The 27,366-nt window shown below is 45.9% G+C and overlaps 1 protein-coding gene across 1 annotated transcript; it reads left to right on the top strand.

Moving 5' to 3' along the window:
* The first annotated feature begins 79 nt into the window (after positions 1-79).
* LOC311104001 (uncharacterized protein) lies at positions 80-21,334 on the top strand. Its single transcript, XM_084145644.1, has 17 exons — positions 80-280; positions 861-1,056; positions 1,209-1,392; positions 1,724-1,799; positions 2,014-2,162; positions 2,263-4,074; positions 6,372-6,821; positions 7,001-7,381; positions 10,566-10,685; positions 12,262-12,807; positions 12,923-13,366; positions 13,505-13,996; positions 14,131-14,673; positions 16,468-16,682; positions 17,489-17,780; positions 17,874-18,039; positions 18,355-21,334. Exons 2-17 carry the CDS (start codon positions 931-933, stop codon positions 18,722-18,724), a joined length of 6,366 nt encoding a protein of 2,121 aa, XP_084001770.1. The 5' UTR covers positions 80-280; positions 861-930; the 3' UTR covers positions 18,725-21,334.
* The last annotated feature ends 6,032 nt before the right edge of the window (positions 21,335-27,366 follow it).

Here is a 27,366-nt window from a genome sequence, read left to right as displayed (position 1 = left end):
AATTGGAACATGGATTTGAGTGGGATAGCCTGACCGCGGTTCTCAATCGACGTCACACACGTAGCGGTGGCGTGCCTTCAGGCAAATAACATGGAGTCGACTGTGTGGTCTCTGCAAGCGGGCTCATGGAAAAAAATGTAGCACTGATGTGATAAAAATATAGCAACACGCTCTATATGCATTAATGGACTGAGGATATTCGTAGCTTTGTTCCATATAAAGCATGGAGAACGGTGCGTAAACAACTCCTTTCCTCGGACTACAAGCCAGGCCGTTTTCCGTGAGTACTTAATAACGGGCGTTATAACATTATAAACATTTTTGCACATATTCATATAATGCTTGCTACATCCATCCACAATGTCCTTGCAGGTAGATTGCATTTTTTTCCACCTTGATGTGTTAGCTGCTTGCATTTGAGTTTATTTTTAGCTAACAAGCGAGACAGGGCCTGAATAAAAGTCTACTTTTGTACGTGGCCATTTAGGAAATCTATTATATATTCTCACAATATCACCAGACATTGTGAAAATGGGTCAGTCCAAGAATTGCAGTGGGCTGAACCTGTGACGCCACTGCGCTAAGCTTGTTACCAACTCTTGCATTTACGATTTGTCATATTCGTCAAGGTGTCGGTGTGATATTGTGAATAACTGACAATGCAGCATTTGAAGCAGAAAATCAAGTGGCCAACCCAGACCCCCAAATTAGTGACATGCTTTTCCAATGACTTGAAATTGCTTGTCTTGTGTGCATCAGAACACCTTTTCTGGAGAGCTGCTTATCTCTATGTAATGACAGTATTACAGAAGTGTACCCCATGTGTGTGTGTGTGTGTGTGTCTGTGTATATGAAAACAGTGGGAGAGAACACCACACATAATGTAGACTGAGTGGTCAGTAGTGGGACGCCATACTGTGCTCTGGGACCATGGAGCTGGAGGGGGACTCTCTTTCCCCCAGGGATTCCTTCACCTCTGTGAGCAGCTATGGGCCCCCACCCTCATTCTCAGCACAGGACACCCCAACCCACACCTTCCTAAATCACACCTTACAGGTAAGGAGAATCTTATCATGGTCGACCACCACATGCTGCATTTGCTGAAACATAGGCTTTTACATAAGTGAAAATCACAGACTTCAGAATCAATGTCAGTTGCATTCAGAATGCTGTCTCTAGCTGTGAGATTGTGTCAATGTCATCAACAGGTTTCAGACGAACTCACCTTCAGTGGGAGCCCATGGTCCAGTGGTGGCAATGGGGACTTTGAGAGGACCGGAGGCCCCCTATCCCAGGTGGAACCAGGGAGGAGTGCACAGAGGAGCATCAGGCCCTCAGCCTTTCCCTCCTCCCTGACCTGGGACTCTGACTCGGAGAAAGAGACACTAGACGGTAGCTACGACTGGTTTATTACTGAGCTTTGTATGAGCACAATATTAATAATACTATTGAATTTTTAAGTGTGTCCCGTCTATGTCAGTAGTGCAGTTATGGGCCGTCCTAAATGTGATGCTCTCAGTTAAACTTGTTGCTGTCAACCTCAGCTATATTTGTTGTCACTTCCAGAATGTTTTAATGTTCCTCGGTCTGCTTGTAGTCAGAACTGTGTCTCTTACTGGGAATGACTACTGTATATCTTTGGCTGTGAATTTACCTGTGGGTGGCCGACATGTGAAGTGATGTTCCTGTTGTTGTCTGTTTTGTGGGTTGCGCTGTCTGTCAGAGGAGGAGCTACAGCACTTTTCTAACCCTCACGGTCTGGCCGCCCACAGCCCAGGATCCCCCTCCTCTGGACTCAGGTGAGATGGAGGAATAGAAGGGCAGCCAGCAGGAAGATATTTATGTGTGATAGGACACAACACCACAAGGCAGACAGACATTAAAGCAGAGTGGTCAAATAAAGTGACACACACTAACAGGATAGGCAGACACATGTTCAGATAGACAGATAGGGACTCATTGTTCTTTCTGACCCACTCATACAACTGTCTCTTTCTATATCATTTTGTCCAGACCTGACAGTGAGGACGACCAAGCACCTGACCAACTGCAGCTCTTACCCACTGAGTCAAACCTACCCAGCCCTGTGGAGGAGCGGGATCAAGACAAGCCTAGCACACACAGGGAGGAGCCAAAGAAGGCCCAGCCCAGTTCAAAGGAATGTAAGCATGATGCGGAGCAAGGGAAAACATGAGATAAAATGTAGTTTCTTTTCAAAATAACTATTTTTCTAATATGCTTTTGTCTCTTGACCATCCACAGTGGTATATGACAGAGTCTGGAATGTATCGGAGAAAGCTAGACTGTTTCAGTCCAAAGTGACATCAAAGGAGGGGCACCAAATTGAGGAGGAAGGAGAGGAAGAGGACCTGACAGGGAAGGACAAGGAGCCTGAGCGGGATGTGTACACCTTTCCTGGGGACTCAGACCCAGAGAGCCCCCCACCAGCACCCTGGGCACACTGCACCTTCATCCAGCGTCGGAAGAAGAAGAGGGCCCTGCTCAGGCCCTTCTCTGGTCAGGGCACCTGGGAACGTACATCAACAGAAGCTGGGAGTAAGGCACGGGGTGCTTCCCCAAGAGCAAATAGCGTGGGGCCAGTGAAAGTGAGTGGAGGGATCTATGACTTTAAGGAGGACTTGGAAAAGGCAACAGAGGATCTGGAGAAAGTGGAAGAGGAAAAAGGTGGTGAAGAAGAAGGAGGAGGAGAGGGAGAGCTTGGTGAAGAGATTTTCACCTGTGTGGAATGTAGCATTTACTTCAAGAAGCAGGTCTACCTGCAGGATCATATGCAAGAGCACAGTCAGAGCAGGCCGGGGGCTGGCAGGAGGGAGCGCGGAGTGAAGGGCAGGCGATTTCGGTGTGTGGAGTGTGGATGGAACCTGTCAAACAGGCTGGTGCTGGCGGACCACCACAGACGACACCAGGAGTCTCGTCAGAAGATCCTGGAGGAGATTGGGAAGCTGAGCGACAGTGGGAAAGGGGAGACTATGCAGGGTAAGCCGAGCAAGGTGACCAAACCTGCCAGCCCAGTCCTAGAACCATTTGTAGCTCCAGTCACAACTCAAGCTCCAGTCCCATTCACAGAGCCAGTCCCAGCTCCAGTCCCATTCACAGAGCCAGTCCCAGCTCCAGTCCCATTCACAGAGCCAGTCCCAGCTCCAGTCCCATTCACAGAGCCAGTCCCAGCTCCAGTCCCATTCACAGAGCCAGTCCCAGCTCCAGTCCCATTCACAGAGCCAGTCCCAGCTCCAGTCCCATTCACAGAGCCAGTCCCAGATCCAGTCCCAGTTCTAGTCCGGGCCCCAGTCAAAGCTCGAGCCAAAACCCCAGTCAAAGCAAAGGTCAAAGGCCCAGCCAATCGTCGCTATCTCTGCCTCAAGTGTGACTTCAGTACACGCACCTCACAGGCATTGGCCAACCATGCCAAGACCCACAACAGGAAACCTACTGGTCTGCAGCGAGCCTCTCCACGCTTTCAACCAAAGCTCTCTCCTGTGAAGCCGCCCCAGTCACCTGGATCTGCCTCTGGCCTGGCCTCCACCTCTCTCACTTGTGATCAGTGTGCCTTCCAGGCCTCCAGTCAAACTGCTCTGAAGGAGCACCAACACGTGGCTCACCCCATGCAGACCTCCATCTATGGGGAAGGGCCTGAAGAGATGAACCGTCCAGGGTCCAGAATTGATGCCTCCTCTCCACCATGTTCTGATAAGCTTTCTAAGCATGTCTCTCCACCAGAGGGCCAAAGCCAGTCAAAGTCCAGTAAGTCTTCTTCCTCTAGTTGGATCTCTGCCATGGAGGACAGTGACACACAGCCCCAACCATCAAACACTGCTACAGCTCCCCAGCGTAGAGAGATAGCCTTTAAGACCATCGGGAACAAGAGAGCAAATAGGAGAGGGAAGGCAGGGACAGAACTCCTCCGGCCAAATCCCAGACTGGACAGCGGGCCACCTGAGACCGACGATGCACAAAGCCAGGGCCAGAGCCCTGACATGGCAACTGAGATTAACCAAAAAGAGACTAAATCACTTGTGGGGTCCAAACCGCTCACCAGGGCTCGATCCCTCCGAGGTGAGACTAAGATGCAGAACGTATCTCCCTCGAGCCATCTCGAAAACAGTTGAAAGAAGCCAGTACCTTAGACTTTCTTAAGAGTCTCACCTATTGCACTGCTCTCATGCTAATTCTGAGACAAACCTTTCATCGTTAATGGTCTGATGCACTAGAGCAGTGGTTCCCAACTCCAGTCCTTGACTACTCCCAAAAACACACATTTTTGTTGTAGCTCTGGACAAAAAACACCTTATTCAACTCATTAAGGGCCTGATGATTAGTTGACAAGTTGAATCAGGTGTGGTTGTCCAGGGTTACAATAAAAATGTGTACTGGTTGGGGTACTCGAGGACTGGAGTTGGGAAACACTGCACTAGAGAATGACCACACTAAATGCATATCCATAAGCAAAAATATTCTACTGTCCAGAATATTTTGGACTCCTGAGGCTACTCCAAATTCCAATTCAATATTTTTTTATTTTTTTTTCACCTTGGACATTTACAGTTGATATTTGTCCTTCGATATTGAAATTATTTTCACGTAGAATGCATAACTTGTGCTGCATGGATCAAATAAAATAAAATCAAATTGTATTTGCCACATGTGCCGAATACAACAGGTGTAGACATTACTGTGAAATGCTTACTTACAGCCCTTAACCAACAATGCATTTATTTCTTAATAAAAAAGTTAAATAAAACAACAACAACAAAAAAGTGTTGAGAAAAAAAGAGCAGAAGTAAAATAAAATAACAGTAGGGAGGCTATATACAGGGGGGTACTGGTGCAGAGTCAATGTGCGGGGGCACCGGCTAGTTGAGGTAGTTGAGGTAATATATACATGTGGGTAGAGTTAAAGTGACTATGCATAAATAATTAACAGAGTAGCAGCAGCGTAAAAAGATGGGGTGGGGGTGCAAATAGTCTGGGTAGCCATGATTAGCTGTTCAGGAGTCTTATGGCTTGGGGGTAGAAGCTGTTGAGAAGCTTTTTGGACCTAGACTTGGCGCTCCGGTACCGCTTGCCGTGCGGTAGCAGAGAGAACAATCTATGACTGGGGTGGCTGGAGTCTTTGACAATTTTGAGGGCCTTCCTCTGACATCGCCTGTATATAGGTCCTGGATGGCAGAAAGCTTGGCCCCAGTGATGTACTGGGCCGTACGCACTACCCTCTGTAGTGCCTTGCGGTCGGAGGCCGAGCAGTTGCCATACCAGGCGGTGATGCAACCAGTCAGGATGCTCTCGATGGTGCAGCTGTATAACTTTTTGAGGATCTGAGGACCCATGCCAAATCTTTTCAGTCTCCTGAGGGGGAATAGGCTTTGTCGTGCCCTCTTCACAACTGTCTTGGTGTGTTTGGACCATGATAGTTAGTTGGTGATGTGGACACCAAGGAACTTGAAGCTCTCAACCTGTTCCACTACAGCCCCGTCGATGAGAATGGGGGCGTGCTCAGTCCTCTTTTTTTTCCTGTAGTCCACAATCATCTCCTTTGTCTTGGATGTGGCTTGTGATGCTATCAAATACCATCACAAGCCTGCAGATCAGTCACTGGGTTTGGCCATAACTGAGAATGCCCAGCAGTCCCTGCCTGGCCCATAACTGAACCTGGGTCGCCCGTTGCTTCCCCTCCATGCCCTGTGGAGGTGCCTGCCCCGGCCAATCAGCTGAAACGCATTTTCTCAGCCAGCCTGCGTGGGGCAGCAGAGTGCCTGGGGCTGACTGAGGGCTAGCAGGCCCAGCTAAGACACACGCTGCCCCTTGTCCTCAATGAGCCCATCCGCTTTGACCCACAAACTCTCCTCTCTTACCTTGGCCGTTGGGAGGGAGACAAGGCGATGGGTGAGTGACAGGCTGTTGTAAAGTAGCATACAGTGATGAATGGCTCCCCTCACCAAATACAATATAGTCAGCCTTATCTTCCTTGCGCTCTCCCCTAATCATTATAAAGGCTCAGTTGCTAGGGGAATAGATGTCTGTTTCTAATTTCACCCCATTGCATCTTATCACTGTGTTCTTCATGTTGCGTCTGTGTGAATGGCCTCTGTAGTGTTATTCCATCCCTGTGCTGAAGAGTCTCTGTATATGATGCCTATTCTTGATGTGCCACTACAGCACGTAGTTCATTGATGTGATATAAAGTTATCTTATCTGCTGTTGCAGATTGATTGAGCCAGTTACAGGCACAGCAAAAACCCAGCGACACATTGGCTCTCCAGGACTGGGATTGAACACTTCTCTATTATAATACTGTGTACTAAATGGCTGTCTCAGCTCAGCCTCATACTATATACATGTCCTTCCTGTTCTAGATGACTCCTCTCTAAAACAACAGAGCCTCACAGCCTCATGCTCTTCAGAAGGGAAGCCCGTGAAGGAAAAGGAAGAGGACGGGGATCCAAAGGTTGCTTTTGAAAAGAAGAGTAACAAGGTTTTTGCTGCTGAAAATGACGATGATGATGTCAACGATGATCATGACGAAGAAGAAGAAGAGGAAGAGGAGAAGATCCGGCGTTTCCTAGCGGAGGGCATATCAGATGAGGATTATAAGGAGATTGATGAGGAGACGGGGACCCTGAAGAGCGTGGAGAGGAAATGCCCCTACTGCCCTGATCGCTTCCACAATGGCATCGGGCTGGCCAATCACGTGAGGGGCCACCTCAACCGAGTGGGCGTAAGCTACAACGTACGCCACTTCATATCCCCTGAGGAGGTCAATGCCATCGAGAAGAAGTTCTTCTACCAGAAGAAGAAGAAAAAAGGTATCTTGAATCTTTGTTATTACATTGTTAGAACCTTGTCTGGTGTATGATGCGGTATATTTGTAAATCACTATAATGTAACAAAGTAACAACAAGTATCAGTCAGGGTAGAGGATATGTACAACTTCCGCGTAGCTCTGTAAACTGCTAACCTTTTATGTGCCCTTCTCTCTCTTCAGTTGCCAACTTTGACCCGGATACGTTCAGTGTGATGCGCTGTGAGTTCTGCAATGCTGGCTTTGACACCCGGGCTGGCCTGTCCAGCCACGCCAGGGCGCACCTGCGGGACTTTGGGATTACTAACTGGGAGGTGACTGTCTCGCCCATCCATATCCTTCGGGAGCTCTTCTCCAGCCGCCCAGACCTGGTCCTCCCCACAGCCCCCCCACGCAGCCCAGCCTCAGACGAGGAGGAGGAGGAGGAAGACCTGGAGACGGAGGAGGAAGAACCAGGGGGAGGGGATGGGAGTGAAGAGGCAACAGGTGCTACAGTCTCCAACCTACTGCCTTCGTCACCTTCTCAGCCTTGGAAGAAAGACCACAGCGTTGGTGAGACTGAAGGTGTGTGTGTGTGTGTGTGTACCTGGTGTGTATACTGTAGGATGCCTTTTTGAGCTGGCATTGTGGTTTATGAATACAACACACTGTGGTGTGACTCTTTGATAGGTTGTTGGTAGATTACATGATGGTTGGTCAGCGTGAATAAGACTCCCAAAGAAATGTCTCAGTGCTGAATGTGATAACCCAATGGTAACTACAGTGGCAATGCAATGCACAAGGGATATTGAATGTTGAAAACGATTATGTGCAATAGTTTTGCAACTATTTTGTATTATGGAAATACTCTCCTGATGTGGCACTTTGCCTGTTGGTGTTGTAACATCAGTCCCTGGTTGTGAGACTTGTGTGATGCAGCAGATTTCTTGTCTATGATGAACTGCAGTATTTGGGACAAAGTGTTACTGTAAATCAAGCATATTAGAGGGAGAGACTCTGATGCCCCTGGTTGATGTGGTGCTCAGTGCGTTTGTCCCAGCCTCTGCTCGATTGGTCACGCCTTAGTTTAGCGGTGCATGTGTATGGGGGCAAAATGGCTGCTTCCACCTCCCTGCAGACACAAACAATAGAGGAAAAACTGTCTGGCTTTAGCTGCGGAGAGTCCGATGCACCGCAGCTACTGACCGGTGAGTACCACGCACCGTAACGCCGTGCCCTTTAAACATTAATCGGCTTCATTGTTGCACGTCGCGTCGTAGCCTGTATTGTTTGCGGTACGTCACATTTGTCTCTAGACACATTAGCCATCAAAAACTCAAATGATATGAGACCATTTAAAATCACTGTCGCGCGCTAAAGGTGCGATAGACAAAGTCAATGCATTGGCTACAAATGTGTCATTCTTGTCATTGTTCGAGTTGCTTGTATCACTGTAGCTACGCGCGCAGGAATGTGTTTTGCAACATTTGATGCGTACTGTCATATTTATTTTTGTGTGATATATTTTGTGCGTCTCGGATGACGTTCACTATTTCCAATACTGCAGGATTTCTAAAATTACCTACAGTTCTCAAATCCTCGCCATTTTACTTTCCTTTGATTTCTTGAATGTGGTCGCTCTGGTGTCATTCTTTATTAATGCATTGCTTCATGCTTATAATACAGGAATAACGGACTGCAAATCTGTAATGATATCAAAACTTATTTAGATCTTAAAAATACATCGAAGTGTCACTTTATTAAGTGTCAGGTTACTTGATGTTACTGTAGGCCTACTACTGCTATATAATGAAAACTGCATTCCGAATTTTGTAACTTTGTTACTTTTCATAGTTTTATCAAATCAAGGTATCATTTTGCTGCAGTGATCACATTTTTGATGCTGCAAACAAAGCGAGAAGAATCGAAGGTGTCATTTTCTCTGCACGCACCCTGAGACGAGATCAATTGACAAGCGCAGAGCCACCCACCAGACAAAAAGCATTGTCTACTCACGTCGCTTATGATTTACCGTTTTGTCGCAGAAAATGGTAGTTTTGTCCCAGAAATACACCATCGCAATGAAAGGCATGTGTCTGTTACGAAATGTACAACAGCAGGAAAACGAACAGTGTTTTGCGATTATCACAGGTCTACACACTTGAAGAGGTGATTTATTACATTTAAAAAAAATGTTTAGTCATTTAGCAGACGCTCTTATCCAGAGCGACTTACAGTTAGTGAGTGCATAAATTTTTTCATACTGGTCCCCGTGGGAATCGAACCCACAACCCTGGCGCCATGCTTTACCAACTGAGCTACACAGGGGCCCACTATTAGCCAGACTATGTCTGAAGCCCCAATAATTGATGAGCGCTGCAAATTGCAGTTATTTTAATCAATAGCATATTATTATTAGCTACTCCATTGTAAAGGTTTTATGTATTTTTTGTTATTCATACAGAAACAGAATACATTGTATTATTTAAAAATGATTTAATTTGCCTATGCATACACTATATATACAAAAGTATGTGGACAACCCTTCAAGTTAGTGGATTCAGCTATTACAGCCACACCCGTTGCTGACAGGTGTGTAAAATCGAGCACACAGCCATGCAATCTCCATATACAAATATTGGCAGTAGAATGGTTGTACTGAAGAGCTCAGTGACTTTCAACGTGGCACCGTCATAGGATGCCACCTTTCCAACAAGTCAGTTCATCACATTTTTTCCTGCTAGAGGTTCCCTGGTCAACTGTAAGTGCTGTTATTGTGAAGTGGAAACGTCTAGGAGCAACAACGGCTCAGCCGCTAAGTGGTAGGCCACACAAGCTCACAGAATGGGGCCGCCAAATTCTGAAGCGCGTAGCGCATAAAATCGTCTGTCCTCGGTTGCAACACTCACTACCGAGTTCCAAACTGCCTCTGGAAGCAACGTCAGCACAAGAACTGTTCGTCGGGAGCTTCATGAAATGGGTTTCCATGGCCGAGCAGCCGCACACAAGCCTAAGATCACCATGCGCAATGCCAAGCGTCGGGTGGAGTGGTGTAAAACTCTGGAGCAGTGGAAATGCATTCTCTGGAGTGATGAGTCACGCTTCACCATCTGGATTTGGTGGATGCCAGGAGAACGCTACCTGCCCCAGTGCATAGTGCCAACTGTAAAGTTTGGTGGAGGAGGAATAATGGTCTGGGGCTGTTTTTCATGCTTCCAACTTTGTGGCAACAGTTTGTGGAAGGCCCTTTCCTGTTTCAGCATGACAATACCCCTGTGCACAAAGCAAGGTCGATACAGAAATGGTTTGTCGAGATCGGTGTGGAAGAACTTGACTGGCCTGCACAGAGCCCTGACCTCAACCCCATCGAAGACCTTTGGGATGAATTGGAACACCGACTGCGAGCCAGGCCTAATCGCCCAACATCAGTGCCCGACCTCACTAATGCTCTTGTGGCTGAATGGAAGCAAGTCCCTGCAGGAATTTTCCAACATCTAGTGGAAAGCCTACACAGAAGATTGAAGGCTGTTATAGCAGCAAAGGGGGGACCAACTCTATATTAATGACCATGATTTTGGAATGAGATGTTCGACGAGCAGGTGTCAACATACTTTTTGTCATGTTGTGTATTTTCCTGCATTACTAGTTACCAAAATTAATACTTATGTAATTTTCCTGGTGACCTTAGGCTACATGTTTAATCACATCCTACCAGGTTAATGACTATTTAATTAATGACTCATTCAATTGGTTGTGTAATGTGTTTCAGGTGGGGAGGAGGAAGAGCAGATGCCAGCACTGGACAGCTTGACCTCCAGCCCAGGGAGGAAGGGGCTGTTTTCCCTGGATCCAGAGAGCCCCTCCCCGAGGGATGAAGCTGACATCAAGGGTGAGACTGAACAAAATGGGACAAGATGAGATGAGACATAAAGGTCCCCTGGGATCTGGAGGCTTTGTTAGATGGCAGACAGATGTGGCTTAGGTTACCACAGCCCCTAGCTGAGAATTCTCAACTCCACGATAGGTACATCACGTCTCAATGGAGTTGAGTGGCAATGAGTTTTGTCGGAGTGTACCTACATCGAGTCGATAACAGACTATAAAATTGCCATTCTTTAATGCATACCTTGTTTGTCCTGTGTCAAGGTGTTCTTTATTTGGGTGCTGAATTCCGTAGTATATGATTAAAACATAATTTATATTCGGAGGGGATTAGTTTTACTAGGGGAGGTCGGGTAATGTAATTATGTGCAAGAGCACAAAACACCACGTAATTTTAGTCCCGTCCGAATCTGCCATGTCAGTCATTTTTACATGGCAGGAGAGTAACAACTCCAGCCAGAATAATCTACTGTTTTTTGGCAAACTCCAAGGTCCTCTGATAATACTAGTCCTGTGCATAACGAGTTTGACAGGTGCTGCGCAAGAAAACAATAACTGATTTGCTAAATTGATGCATAAACAAAGTGCTACGCATATATTTTAAATGAATGGCTTAAATGGATCAACTTTCACAGTGAATACCTTTGTTTATAGGCTACGTTTTGTGCCAATGAATTGAAGTTGAACATCACCAAATACGTCAGTTTAATTAAATGTGCAATAAAAAAGTATTGTGCCTAGGCCTATTTAATGAAACCGTGGCTGTTGATGTAGGCAATAGATTGCAAAGCAGGGCATCCTCGATTCCCCACTGGGCTAAACTTTTTTGGAATTGGCAAGTTTCTTCACACTTAGAATAAAACCCTCCAGGCTTCAGTCATAAGAGTCAATTGAATGACAACAAATGAAGAATTAGCAGTTTGTAAAAACGTACACCGTGCGAATTGTTCTCTGGAATAATACAAATGCTGGGGTATTAATTACATAACCATCGTCTCTAGTAATACTAGTCCCGTCCGAATAGGGCTATAATGTGACCTCTGTCAAATTGCGCCGCTTAATTCACTGTTTTCCAATGGAGTATGAAGTTAGCAACTTCAAACATGCACTGCCACTCGATACTTTAAAAAATAAAAATGTTTGAATGCTTACTGTGTACCTGTGCTTGTCCAGATTGTTATAGAGCTGTCAGAGGGAGTTGTAATCCATAGTTTTTGATAACAATTGCATTCTATGCATCCCCTGCCAAAAAAAAAAAACGCCTGTGCAATGACGGGGCTGTTCTTCATTAACAAACAACGGTGTAGGTCGCGTAAAATTCTATTTTTATCAAAAACTACAGATTGCAGCAAACTCATTGCCACTCAACTCCATTGTATCATGGAGTTGAGAATTCTCAGCTACACAGCCTCCTGCTCTTTTTGTCACCATCCTTTAATTGAAGTGCTATAAATGATGTAATAATACATACAGTAGTGCTGTAATAAAATGTGTAAACTGACATTTTTCCATATTCTGTATGTATTGCTGTCTGCTGGTCAGCTGCATCCTTTCCCCTCTCACTGTTGTCCTCTGTATTGTAGTGTCTAACTTGTTAAAGTGTGAGGTGTGCAGTGCCCCCTTCGAGACAAGGCGGGGCCTATCTAGTCACGCCCGTTCCCACCTGCGCCAGCTGGGCATTGGCATGTCGGAGAGCAGCGGGGCGCCCATCGACCTGCTCTACCAGATCACCAAGGAGCGCGGTCTGGATGGGCACCTCCCCCCTCCCCTCCCCTGGCTCCCAGTCGCCAAGAAGCCTCCTCACGTCCTGCCAACCCCACGGAAAGAGGAGAGATATGAAGACACAGACACGGACGAGAAACCCATCCCTCTCTCCATCCTGGCCAAAGCTGTGAAAGTTCCACCCTCCTCCACCCCCTCTCCTGTGGCCTCCCCTCCCCCATCCTCCCTCATCAGGGCCTGCTCCCCCTCTCCTGTGGTGAGGAAGGCCCCCATCTCCTCCCTGCTGCCTGTGTCCTCCCCCCTGCGCTGTCTAGACCATAAGCCTGGAGGGATGAAGAGCACCACCTCTAACCTCTCTGCTAAACCCTTCTGGGCCCCACAGGAGACTGATGCCCCACTCAACCTCAGTAAGTGTGTCAGTGCCCTCTCTCTGGTCATTCATATCCTACTGATTCATGCACAGGTTGTAAAGGTGTCTGAAGTAAAACATTTCCTCATACCCCCATTTCCTCATCTGTGCAGCATTGGAGGTGGACCCCAACAAGGACATAGTGTGCCAGTTGTGTGGCGCCTGGTTCGAGACGCGGAAGGGCCTGTCCAGCCATGCCCGAGCCCACCTGCGTCACTTTGGGGTGGAGTACTCTGAGTCCAAGGGTTCCCCCATAGACCTCCTAAACCAGCTCATCCACACGGATGACTTCAAGCACAGAGCCAGCGCCCTGCAGCCTGAGGGGCCCCAGGGGCTCAGCGGCCTCACAGCCAGCCTCTCCTCCCCCAAACGCTCCCTCCTCACCACCTCCTCCTCACCCCTCCTCTACAAGGTCACTACGATGGGAGGCGGATCTAGGTCCAAAGCTATCTCTGCCTCAGCTTCCTCAATGTTTGGCCCGCCCTCCAAACGTCCCAAGTCCTCCCAATTACAGGTCTTCCGTTTGAGTGGCGGGGAACTCACGCCCATCCCCCACAGTGAGTGTTTGTCATATGATGGAAACTATATTCATACTCCATTCAAATCAATACAGCATCAGTGACTTGTTGATGTACAGTTTCTTGAGGTGCTTATTTTAAGTTGATCTTCATCTCTACCCTCCATCTCTCCATCAGGTGAACCAGTGAAGGAGATCGGCTGTGAGTTCTGTGGGGAATATTTTGAAAACCGTAAAGGCCTCTCCAGTCACGCGCGTTCCCACCTGCGCCAGATGGGCATCACAGAGTGGACAGTCAATGGCTCCCCCATAGACACTTTGCGAGAGCTGATCACACGTCGAGGTCTACCCTGCGCCCTGCCCCTCAAGCCCCTAAAATCTCCCCCTCCATCCCCCGGACCCCCTCGCTCCCCCTTGTCCTCCTCTGCCTCGCCCAGCATCCTGAGTCGCCTCCCTTTTGCCTTCGCCCACCCACCCAGCCACCAGTCCACAGTGCGTAAGATGGGCTCAGCTCCACCAGCCTCCCCTGGCCTGATAGTCAAGCTGAAGCCTGAGCCTATGCAGCTGGAAGTCACCATGCCAGGAGCGGTGGGGGGAGCAGCGGGATACTCCTCTGAGCCACTGAATTGCAGCTGGAGCAGCTCTGACAATATGCTCCCTCTTAACTTGGGTGAGTCCAAGTTGAAAGACCATCTTGTAGTTATTGAGATAATACCCATACAGAAGTGATGCCTTGTTTTTATTCTCTACTATCTCTTTTTCCATCTCTCTGTCTCCTCCCCCCTCCCTTTGTTCCTCCCACAGTCACAGCCCAGGAAGTAGAGCCCACTCGGGACATCCGCTGTGAGTTCTGTGGGGAGTACTTTGAGAACCGTAAAGGTCTCTCCAGCCACGCCCGTTCCCACCTGCGCCAGATGGGCATCACAGAGTGGTCAGTCAACGGCTCCCCCATAGACACCCTGAGAGAACTCATGCACAAGAAAGGGGGCACCTCGTCCCCGGCCCCGGGGCAGAAGAAGGAGACCAGCCAGGGGTCCAGCCCCACTTGGGAAGGCCTGGTGGGGGGCCTGGGTTACCAGTCGCCCAGGTTCTCCCGCAAATCCCCCCTCAACCTGCTGCATTCTGGCTCCCGGCTTCATAAGCACGGCCTGGGGGCGGTGGGCCTCTCCTCCACCCCTCCCGCCGGGACGTTTTTTGCGGTGTCCCTGCTGGGTAAGAGACCCCTGTCGGAGGAGGGCTGTCCAGTCGAGAGGTCACCACCCCACCCCCAGCCCTTCTCGCCCCAGCCACATGACCTCTCTGTCAAAGGGAAGTCCTCTCCAGACAAGCATGTGGGAGGGCACCTGGGTAAGCCATGACCTTACTAAAGATCCTCAGAAGAGTTGCAGTCATCCTTTAACTTGCTGGCTGTCTTTTAGTACAGACTCATTGCATTTGGTAGAGAATGACACATACAGTGCCTTGCAAAAGTATTCATCCCCCTTGGCATTTTTTCCCCTACTTTGTTGCATTACAACCTGTAATTTAAATGGATTTCTATTTGGATTTCATGTAATGGACAGACACAAAATAGTCCAAATTGATGAAGTGAAATGAAAAAAATAACTTCTTTCAAAAAATTCTAGAAAATAAATAACGTAAAAGTGGTGCGTGCATATGTATTCACCCCCTTTGCTATGAAGCCCCTAAATAAGATCTGGTGCAACCAATTACCTTCAGAAGTCACATAATTAGTAAAATAAAGTCCACCTGTGTGCAATCTAAGTGTCACATGATCTCAGTATATATACACCTGTTCTGAAAGGCCCCAGAGTCTGCAACACCACTAAGCAAGGGGCACCACCAAGCAAGCGGCACCATGAAGACCAAGGAGCTCTCTAAACACGTCAGGGACAAAGTAGTGGAGAAGTACAGATCAGGGTTGGGTTATAAAAAAATATCAGAAACTTTGAACATCCCACGGAGCACCATTAAATCCATTATAAAAAAATTGAAAGAATATGGCACACCAACAAACCTGCCAAGAGAGGGCCACCCACCAAAACTCACGAACCAGGCAAGGATGGCATTAATCAGAGAGGCAACAAAGAGACCAACGATAACCCTGAAGGAGCTGCAAAGCTCCACAGCGGAGATTGGTCCATAGGACCACTTTAAGCTGTACACTCCACAGAGCTGGGCTTTACGGAAGAGTGGCCAGAAAAAAGCCATTGCTTAAAGAAAAAAATAAGCAAACACGTTTGGTGTTTGCCAAAAGGCATGTGGGAGACTCCCCAAACATATGGAAGAAGGTGCTCTGGTCAGATTAGACTAAAATTGAGCTTTTTGGCCATCAAGGAAAACACTATGTCTGGTGCAAACCAAACACCACTCATCACCACGAGAACACCATCCCCACAGTGAAGCATGGTGGTGGCAGCATCATGCTGTGGAGATGTTTTTCATCGGCAGGGACTGGGAAACTGGTCAGAATTGAAGGAATGATGGATGGCGCTAAATACAGGGAAATTCTTGAGGGAAACCTGTTTCAGTCTTCCAGAGATTTGAGACTGGGACGGAGGTTCACCTTCCAGCAGGACAATGACCCTATGCATACTGCTAAAGCAACACTCGAGTGGTTTAAGGGGAAACATTTAAATGTCTTGGAATGGCCTAGTCCAAGCCCAGACCTCAATCCAATTGAGAATATGTGGTATGACTTAAAGATTGCTGTACACCAGCGCAACCCATCCAACTTGAAGGAGCTGGAGCAGTTTTGCCTTGAAGAATGGGCAAAAATCCCAGTGGCTAGATGTGCCAAGCTTATAGAGACATACCCCAAGAGACTTGCAGCTGTAATTGCTGCAAAAGGTGGGGGGGGGGGTAGTTATGCACGCTCAAGTTTTCTGTTTTTTTTATTGTCTTATTTCTTGTTTGTTTCACAAGAAAAAATATTTTGCATCGTCAAAGTGGTAGGCATGTTGTGTAAGGCAACAAAATAGGAAAAATGCCAAGGGGGGTGAATACTTTCGCAAGCCACTGTATGTTATCTTATATACATTTTATTTTATGAAACATTAATCAAATGTCTCTAACTTATGCCCAGCTCTGACCGACAACACCCCTCCTTTGCCTTCTCTCACCCCCTGACCCCCTCCCCAGATGCCAGCTGTGAGCTGTGTGGGTTCTACTTTGAGAACCGCAAGGCGCTGGCTAGCCACGCGCGGGCCCACCTGCGGCAGTTTGGCGTGACAGAGTGGTGTGTGAACGGTTCGCCCATCGAGACGCTGAGTGCCTGGATGCGCAGCCGGCCCCACAAGGTGGTGGAGATGCACCGCAGCTACATGCAGGGCTCCACCCGCTCCACCTCCAAGAAGGTCAGGGAGGAATTTATTTATTTTGTAGTTTATCTAATGATAGTAAAAGGACTGTGTTACTCACAATACTTGCAGTGGGATTTATCTCGAAAGTTCTATTTTCCAATGTCCATGTGAAGGCAGCAATTATTTATATTGATTTAGAGTAAACAGTGTGACATTGTGCACACAATGCACAATCAAGCTGCAATATTACAAAGTCGTTTTTTATTAGTGCCGACCCCGTCCATTTAAGTTGTGTTAAGTTGTGGGTTTCGGACAGCTATGAGGGCTGTCGGCACATTGTGAGGGCTGTTTAGAACATTACCAGGACAACCCATATCATTAAAGGTCAAGTGTATTATTTACCATAAGGCTTTAGCTCTCTCAAACTAACAACACCTGCCATTAGATGAGCTTTTAAACGTAAAAAATAGAATTGGCCTCAGCCACCACCAGCCATTTTGTGATTTAAATGCCTCAGTCAGATCTGCTATCATGTAGCCCCAACACAAAGAGTCTCATATAAGCATATTTCCCCTGTGGGGGACACAACAGGCTTAGGTATTACTTAATAGTTGCTATAGTAACCAGAGTGCCGGGTGGCATAGATCCTTCATCTTCAGATGAATTATCTTTTGCTGTTCTAGAAAATAGACTTTTCCATCCCTCCTGAATTAGCATTGTGTATTTGCGTCACTCCCTCTGTTATGAGTTGACACACATAAAGACTAGAAGTTTACTCTGTAATGTCCTTGTATTAGAGTACATTGAGACAGCTGTTTTAATGAGAAGCACTCATCCCTCTCCTCTCCTTTATGTTGCAGAAAAGCAGCTCGTCTCTCTCCCCATCGTCCGACTCTGACCTCCTCCCCCCCGTGCCCTCCCAGAAGCATTCCTCCTCCTCCCAGTGGGTGGCTCTGGGGCTGGCCCAGGCCAGACGGGTAGGCCGGGAGCTCACCCTGGCATCACCACGGGCAGCAGAGGGTGATGCCGGTCTCACTCCCCCCTCCCGACCCAGCCATAGCAGTCACAGTCCCAGCCCCGCCCAACTCTCCAACACCCTCCCTCCCCACACACAGGTGGCCCGCAGCGAGCTCAACGTGCGCCTGCCCAGAGGTGAGTGTGACACAAACACACACAACTATTCGCCATACACACATACCTGTCCATCTCATGCTCAGCCTGGTGTTCTCTCCTCCTCATGTCCAGGCTTTGAGCGGCGACCTCTTAAACACCCCTCTCACTCAGAGGGAGGAGAGAGGGACAGTGGCACCCCCAAGCCCCCTCGCACCGGCACTATTCCTGCCCTGGTGCCCAAACCCCCTTCCACCCCCCTGGTCAAAGTGGTGGGAAAGATCTACTCCCTCAAGTGCCGGTGAGTTTCTTTGGGGAACTCATCGGCTAATCTCAAAGTGTGCCATATTCCCAATATAGTGCACTCCTTTATAGCCCTGGTCAGAAGTAATGCTCTATTTTGGGAATAGGGAGGCATTTGAGATTTGGAAGTTGTGTGAATGACTGCATATAGTCTGTCGGCCCAGGGGCCATAAAAAACGTTCATGATAATTATAATCTGTTGGTTTATTAAAACGAAATTTAAGAAAATATCCATTTACCGTTCCAGTCTAGCTGCTGTGGTTGTATGATGACTCTGTGTGAGAACAGTGTGCACTCTGCCTCTCTCCGGCAGGTTCTGTGAGGTGGAGTTCCAGGGTCCTCTCTCTGTGCAGGAGGACTGGATCCGCCACCTCCAGCAGCACATCCTCAACCTCAACTACAACAAGCCTGCTCCCTCTGCCACGGACCCCCCAGCCCAAGACCACCACCCAACCTCAACCTCAGTCCCAGCCACTACCTCCAGGTTCACCACAACACCTGCCCCCACCTCAACCCCACCCTCCACCCACACCACAGCTCCTATTGTCCTCCCTCCTTGCAGCCCCTCTCCTCCCCCTATGGCTGAGTCTGCTCCAATTGTCACTGCCACTCTAATGGCAACAGCCTCAGCAGAGTCCACCCTCACCCCAATCCTGATCCCCATCCCCACCCCGGCATTGTAACCCCCAGGTCCATAACAATCCACACATTCTTCTAACCCTTTTGTTCTGCCACATCTTTGCCATGCCTTTTTTCCATCCACTTGTTCCTTTGGCCTCAACACTGGGAACCTGTTGTTGAAGTGTTTTAAAGAGAAGCTTTCCCCCCAAAAGCTCTCTCAACCCCCAGCCTCTCCTAGGAAGCTCTGCAGACGGTTACAAAGCCCCATTGCCATGGGAACCCAAGATCCCCTGACCAGAGTGTGTGATTGCAACTGTCCAGGGCTTTGGGGTCTGCTGTTTCGTCTTTGTTTTGACTTGTTTGAACTGAATGTTCAGTTTGTAACGTGGTCAGTTACTCTTCCTGCCGCTCAGTGGTTAACCGAGAGGTTAACTCAAACCCTATTGAACTTTGACCTCTCTCCCTGCTCTAAATGGTGCTTTACAAAGACCTGAGAGGCTCCCCCATTTATATTTGAAGCACTTAAGAGGAGCCCACTCATGGCTCCTGCTTTAGTCCCCTCACCAACATTTTAAAAGGAGTTTAAATAATGTTTTTGTATTAATGCTTAGTCTATGGTACAGACTTAAAACGCCCATTTACACTTTTATTTTGAAAAGGCAATTTTAACGTAGACAATGTCACAGCGCACTTAACTAAATGCCACATTGATTAGGGCAGTGATGACGGGGAAAAGGCCCCTTTGCGAGAAAAGGAAGTACCCTGTAGAGGAAGCAGCACCTTGAAGGGACGTCCCATTCACCTTAGTGTTAGGCTGACAGGTGCAGTCACACAGTAACTCTGAACGTTTTCTGAATGTAGTTAAAGGGATAGATCCCCCAAGTTACATAATTAGCCATGTGTAATTTTGTAATTTGGGTGAACTATCCCTTTTAATGCACTTCTTCTTTGAGATGACTGTGCCATGTTAAATTTGATTGGTCATTATGTTATTGCATAGTTTGATGTCCCCAACACTGTTTAGCTAATGGCATTTAAGCTCTTGATGATACTCATCTATTCTTTAGATGAAAGGGTCCATAGAAATGTTGAAGGTCACTATTTCAATGAGGACAAATGTTCCCATTTCTTTCTTGCCTTGTCAATGAAACCCAAAACCTTGGTTGTTATTTATTATACATTTTAATGTGGTGAACTAGGTTGTTTTTAGGCTCAATTAGAACATTGGAATGTTTGAAATTAGGTCAGTGACACTTTTATCTAAGTGCATAAGCTATGTGTGTTTGTTTGTGTGTTTTTTTGCACAAGAGGTGCATATGTATGTCTGTCAGGGACTTTTAAATGCTAGACAGAGGTAAACAGTAGCTAACACACAGGACCTCTCCATAGCTCAAATCTAGCTAATCATGGGACCTGGTCTAATATTTAGTCTGATCAGGACTTGACTGCATCCGCCATTCTCCTAAGGATGTGCCAAAGAGTGTGTTTACTCCCTGGTCTCGCCTCTGTAAGCTGTTTACATGGGACCTGTTCATAGAGAGGAGCTCTGCACAGCTACGGAGCAACCAAGGCTCCTCGTTGGATGAGGGACATGTATCGGTGTACATCTGGATCCAGTGTCTCCCAGTATGTGAACCACAGAGTTGACTGACTGTTGCAGTGACATACATAAGCGGCCTTGGCTTCATGGAACTGTTACACTACTGCATTATTGCACCCAGGGCACTGACGCGTTGCTCTATCAGAGCTCTGTGAAGTAGTGGTGCCCTTAAATCCAGACGTATTACGTATGTCCTCTGGTGGAACAGCTTCTAAATTGGGGCGTCTTCACGTTGCTTCAGATAACTGTTTATATTGCCTGCAGAGTGACGCAATAACTGAAGAGTCCGTAGTGAAATTTACTTTTCAAGTTTGGTCCAGCATTAAACTATGTTGAAAACATGACTGTTCGACCCTAACAATTCCCCATACCTTTATGGAGTATAGATACGTATATATAACTACATGTACTTATGAAACTGTTGATGCTAATAGAGCTATTAACAGTTATATTAACAGCTAGTTACAAAAAAAAAGATATTGATTCCTTTTATCGTGATTTAGTTTCAACCTTCTATGCCATGTATTTTTTATTGCTCTGTGCATTTCTGTATTTGCAGTCCAGGAAGGTGAAACCTAGATGAGTATTTTTTATTTTCTTTGTTAGCTAGTTTCTCTAAGCTGAACATTGGTGCTCATGAGAATGGGATGGTGAGGATAGGGAGTGACTGAAGACAGGAGAAAATTAGTGATTGTCATGTCCTAAGATCAGAGGACTCTAAATACTTCAGTCTTTAAAGGGGACCACTTTTGCACGTTCAGATTTTTCTCCACCAGTGAGTGTTCACATCGTGATAGGGTTAGCCTCTGGCAGGTATGTGACTGTTACCGTGTAAGATGAGTTGCCGCTGGTGTTACATCTAAGTCCCCTTTAAGATTGCCTGTTTATACCCCTCAGCTGGTATGACTGGCTGCAGAGGGTTGGTGTGTGTGTGTGAATGAGTGTGTGAGTGTCTGTGGAGAGCAAAGACCATTATCTGATGATGATAATGAAAAGATTAAAGAATTGTACTGAACACAAAGGGTTGAGGTTCATGTGAATCAGCTCCTGAACAAACATTAAATGTGATTTCAAACTCAGCCACTTTTGAATTTAGTGTTCTTAAATGCTTGATCATGTTAATGTAATGTCTTTCCGACAGCAAGGCTTCAGAGGGAAAGAATGTTGGAGTACACTTTACTAACATGTATTGGGCCAGCAGGAGGAGCTAAATGACAGGTTATGTTACAGTCATCCTGAAGAGGCTCCCTATGTTTAATATCAAGAAGCTGCTTTTACAATACAAGATCAACAAGTATTCTGTCCTGAGAACAGAAGGCACATCCAATATAGAAAATAGGAAAGATTATAAAATAGGTCAAGAAAGAAAATGTTATGTATGATTTGTGACACATTTATCAGGCTTGACTACCCCAATTTATTATGCTGAGATTCTGCACAACTGTCATAATCAATTGGGATAAAAAAAAATAAAAAAAAGTATTTAAAGACAACATTCTTGCTTCCTGAAACCCAGGGAGCCACTTCCTAGATCAATTCCAATTAACCTACATTGTGACCCAGTGTCTTCAAGTCAATGAGCTAATGTAGCTAGCTAGTCAATGCGGTGAGTAACGAGTTACAATAGAATGGCTGTACAATTGTTGAAAGCATTGACATTTTCTTTGACTGCAAATCCGTCTTAATTGGACACATTAAAAGTAGAAACCAAAAACCAGCAGACACTCGGCCCTCCATGGAACGAGTTTGACACCTGCTGTAGGTTCTATTGGTTTCTGACTTCTCCTTCTGGAATCCTAGCAGAGGTGGAACCTCATATGGTGAATAACTTTATCACACAGTAGATGTCTATCAACTGCTGGGGTTACTGTGGAGAGAGGTGCTGAAAGTGGTGGAGATCACAAACTTGTAGCTACTGTCCATGGTTGGTTACTGTTGGCCATGTTTTGTGGTGTGTGAACAAGTACTTAAATCTCAACCCTCTGGTTTCCCTCCCAGCCTCTTAGATAGTTTGTTGGCATATGGTTTTCCGTGTTTATAATACCAACATCTTAATAGAGTCATTATTTTGACAAGATGAATTCAGTCATGAAAACTAAACATTGGGACGGATGGAAAGCATTTTTATACATACTTGGTTTTTGTTTACATTAAATATTGCTTTGTTACTTCAGGCTCCCATTTTTTGTTGACACTCGTGTCAACTTTCCTTTCAAATTCCTGTGTTGAGGGATGCGTTTCCCACCAGATGTTAGTGTGAAACTCTGACAGATGGAACCCATGGGATGTGGACTGGAGATGTTTCAGAGGAAAATAAAAGGGTCACTAACCCTGCAATGAATAGAATGGGTTGAACCAAACAAAGAGGCAGCCAAAACAGCGAGGGGGTGTAACAACAATCAGGAATATTGTTCTACGTACTGTGGATACAGGATGGGTAAACAACAGGACTATCCAGCCACCCGCGCAAACAGATGATGACACTAAGGTCAGGGGCCTTCCTTTGAATTGTGGAAGATGCAGTACCAATCTGACCGACATCCATAGACTACATGAAGTCACTGTATCTGTCAGACAGATTACTCTATACTTAACTCCGCACCTTAGTCATAAATCTGTTTTATACACTGAGTGTACAAAACATTAAGAACACCTGCTCTTTCCATGACATAGACTGACCAGGTGAATCCAGGTGAAAGCTATGATCCCTTATTGATGTCACTTGTTAAATCCAAACTGAGATATGGATTGTGTATGTGTGCCATTCAGAGGGTGAATGGGCAAGACAAAATATTTAAGTGCCTGAACGGGTTATGGTAGTAGGTGCCAGGCACACCAGTTTGTGTCAAGAACTGCAACACTGCTGGGTTTTTCACGCTCAACAGTTTCCTGTGTGAATCAAGAATGGTCCACCACCCAAAGGAGGGAGGGGGGGTGCAACTCAATATTAGGACGTTTTTTTTATTGGTTAGCATACTCCGTATTTATTTATGAAAAATTCAGCATTTTTGTAAACAAGGAAATTATATAACATTTTGTAAATGTTGACATATGAAGAAATATATTCCAGGATGTAATTTGTCAGTTGACACACTAGAGAAAACGTTTGTATGCATGATACATAAACAACACAATGAATCCTTCATCATGCAAAATGCGTAAAAGCCCATGTGATCAGACCTATTTTTAGATTAATTCCTGAATATGTTTCATAAAGTGTCTCACAGTAAATTACAAATGCATTCTGTGTTGGTGCACAAGGCAGCGTTCCCAGCTAGCACATTTGGTTCCTTGGAAGTTGTGGGAACGTATGTTTTTGGTTTCACATTGGTTGTGGGAACGAAGCCATCCATTTCCTGAACTTTAAAACTGAACATTTGTAAAACAAAAAAAAAAAATCTGAGAACAGAAGTAAACATTTTGCCTGTTCTTCGAAAATGTCTTTAGGTTGCAGGGAGGTTCTGAGAATGTTTTACTCTGATTCCTTTAAAATGTATGCTCTCACTACTGTAAGTCGCTTTGGATAAGAGCGTCTGCTAAATGACTAAAATGTCAAATGTACAAATTTTAAGTTTTCCTGGGAGGTTTTATTAACACTCTGAAAGGAAATTATAGTTTTTTTTGAGTTTTTGAATCACTTCCTTAAAACTTTCAATAACACTGCTATCTTATTTTGAATTAACTTTTCTGAATTCCGAGCACAGATAGAACATACAGAAATTAATTTCCTTAGACATGAATCGTTTAAACACATTTTTTATTGTGACACAGCATCAGTGAGATTCAAACCTATAATCTTCGGTTTTCTATCCATGGATTTAGTCCTCTGGGCCACTAGGATGGAGCTAGTATGTCATGTTTTTTTATGCATACAAAGCTGTTCATTTTAGTATATTCAAACAGACCCCATTTCAAAGGAAACAAGCACTCACTAAGATCAGGTGTGGCCAATTAGTGGGCGCGGCCAACACACCTGAACACACTTAACAAGCATTTCGCTACACCCGCAATAACATCTGCTAAATATGTGTATGTGACTGTCACGATCGCTGGAGGAAGTGGACCAATGCGCAGCGTGATGAGTGAACATACTTATTTATTTATTAGAGAACAAAACAACAAAACGATAACGTGACGTCCTTGGTTACAAACACTAACCATACACGGAACAAGATCCCACAAACACTGTGGCCAAACAGGCTGCCTAAGTATGGTTCCCAATCAGAGACAACAAGCAACAGCTGATTCACATTGCCTATGATTGAGAACCACACCGGCCAACCTAGAAACAAATAACTAGATAAAGAACCTAGAAACAAAACACATAGAAACAACACACCCTGGCTCAACATAACAGAGTCCCAGAGCCAGGGCGTGACAGTGACCAATAAAATTAGATTTTTTGATTTGATTTAACAAGTTAGAAGATAGAGAGAGTTTTGTTGATGCTGAGAATGGAAAGACTGAAAAGATGGCACCGGTGTAGATGGCTGCCGTTTTACGGCCCTCTAACAAATTGTGCTATTATGTGTGTTTTTTCGCGTTATTTGTAATTTATTCTGTACATAATGTTTCTGCCACCGTCTCTTATGACCAAAAAGAGCTTCTGGATATCAGGACAGTGATTACTCACTTCGTATTGGACGGAAAAAAATTATTCAACGAGTCGGACGCAAAGGATATTCTACAGACATCCGACAAGGCCCAAATCCCCGTCATTCGCATGAGAAAGAGACAGAGATATCGTGGACATAGGTCAGGGTGCCTTGTAAGGATCCGACGGCGAGCGAATAATCTGCCTCTTCCATCAATCCTATTAGCCAACGTACAATCATTTGAAAACAAAATGGACGACCTAAGATCAAGGATATCCTACCAACGGGACATTAAGAAATGTAATATCTTATGTTTCACCAAGTCGTGACTGAACGACGACATGGATAACTTACAGATGGCAGGATAGAACGGCTGACTCTGGTAAGACAAGGGGTGGCGGTCTGTGTATATTTGTAAACAACAGCTGGTGCATAAAATCTAATACTAAGGAAGTCTTCAGGTTTTGCTCGCCTGAGGTAGTGTATCTCAAGATAAGCTGTAGACCACACTATTTACCAAGAGAGTTTTCTTCTATATTTTTCGTAGCTGTCTATTTACCACCACAAACCGATGCTGGCACTAAGATTGCACTCAATGAGCTGTATAAGGCCATAAACAAACAGGAAAACGCTCATCCAGAAGCAGCGCTCCTAGTGGCCGGGGACTTTAATGCAGGGAAACTTAAATCCGTTCTACCTAATTTCTACCAGCATGTTAAATGTGCAACCAGAAGAAAAAAAACTCTGGACCACCTTTACTCCACACACAGGGACGCGTACAAAGCTCTCCCTCGCCCTCCATTTGGCAAATCTGACCATAACTCTATCCTCCTGATTCCTGCTTATAAGCAAAAACTAAAGCAGGAAGCACCAGTGACTCGGTTAATAAAAAAGTGGTCAGATGACGCAGATACTAAGTTACAGGACTGTTTTGCTAGCACAGACTGGAATATGTTCCGGGATTCTTCGATGGCATTGAGGAGTGCACCACATCAGTCACTGGCTTCATCAATAAGTGCATCGATGACATCGTCCCCACAGTGACCGTACGTACATACCCCAACCAGAAGCCATGGATTACAGGCAACATCCGCACTGAGCTAAATGGTAGAGCTGCCGCTTTCAAGGAACGGGACTCTAACCCGGACACTTATAAGAAATCCCGCTATACCCTCCGACGAACCATCAAACAGGCAAAGAGTCAGTACAGGACTAAGATTGAATTGTATTACACCGGCTCTGACGCTCGTCGGATGTGGCAGGGCTTGCAAACTATTACAGACTACAAAGGGAAGCACAGCCGCGAGCTGCCCAGTGACACAAGCCTACCAGACGAGCTAAATCACTTCTATGCTCGCTTCGAGGCAAGCAACACTGAAGCATGCATGATAGCATCAGCTGTTCCGGATGACTATGTGATCACGCTCTCCATAGCCGATGTGAGTAAGACTTTTAAGCAGGTCAACATTCACAAGGCCGCAGGTCCAGATGGATTACCAGGACGTGTACCCCAACAGATCCACAGATGATGCAATCTCTATTGCACTCCACACTGCCCTTTCCCACCTGGACAAGAGGAACACCTACATGAGAATGCTATTCATTGACTAGAGCTCAGCGTTCAACACCATAGTGCCCTCAAAGCTCATCACTAAGCTAAGACACCTGGGACTAAACCCCTCCCTCTGCAACTGGATCCTGGACTTCCTGATGGGACGCCCCCAGGTGGTAAGGGTAGGTAACAACACATCTGCCACGATGATCCTCAACACGGGGGCACCTCATGGGTGCGTGCTCAGTCCCCTCCTGTACTCCCTGTTCACCCATGACTGCATGGCCAGGCACGACTCCAACACCATCATTAAGTTTGCAGACGACCCAAAATTACAACCAAATAATTGCAGCATTACCGCAAAAATGGAAGAGGAAAGTGGAAGGGGGAAAAAGTAAGGAACTTGTCTGTCGGCCCTGCATTAAAGAACATCATTGGTTAAAGAAAATTGTGATAAATAAAAAAGTATACCAGTTTCATTTAAGGATCAAAGGATTGACAGCCGTCCCATATAGATTGCAAAATAGTTGGGAAGAGATTTTTGACGTACCGATTCCATGGCATAGTGTTTATGAACTGATACGCAAAACGATGCCGGATTCAAAACTTATAATTTTTCAATTTAAATTATTATACAAAATTCTTGCTACCAATATAATGTTATTTATATGGGGGATACAATCTTCCCAGCTCTGCAGATTTTGCTGCGAAGAGACAGAATCATTAGATCATTTGTTTTGGTACTGTCCATTTGTAGCTTGTTTTTGGTCACAGGTCCAGGAATGGCTGAAGGATTACAATATTTACCTGGAGCTAACCCTGCAGATAGCACTACTGGGTGATCTGAAAAGTCATAGTCAATCAATCAATAATATAATAATACTTTTAGCAAAAATGTTTATATTCAATTTACAATCTGTAGAAACAATGAGAATAGAAGGGTTCAGAACTTTTGTG

Source organism: Coregonus lavaretus (genome assembly GCF_964263955.1).
Source record: "Coregonus lavaretus genome assembly, chromosome: 28".
Classification (NCBI taxonomy): domain Eukaryota; kingdom Metazoa; phylum Chordata; class Actinopteri; order Salmoniformes; family Salmonidae; genus Coregonus; species Coregonus lavaretus.
This window is presented reverse-complemented; position numbering and strand designations above follow the sequence as displayed.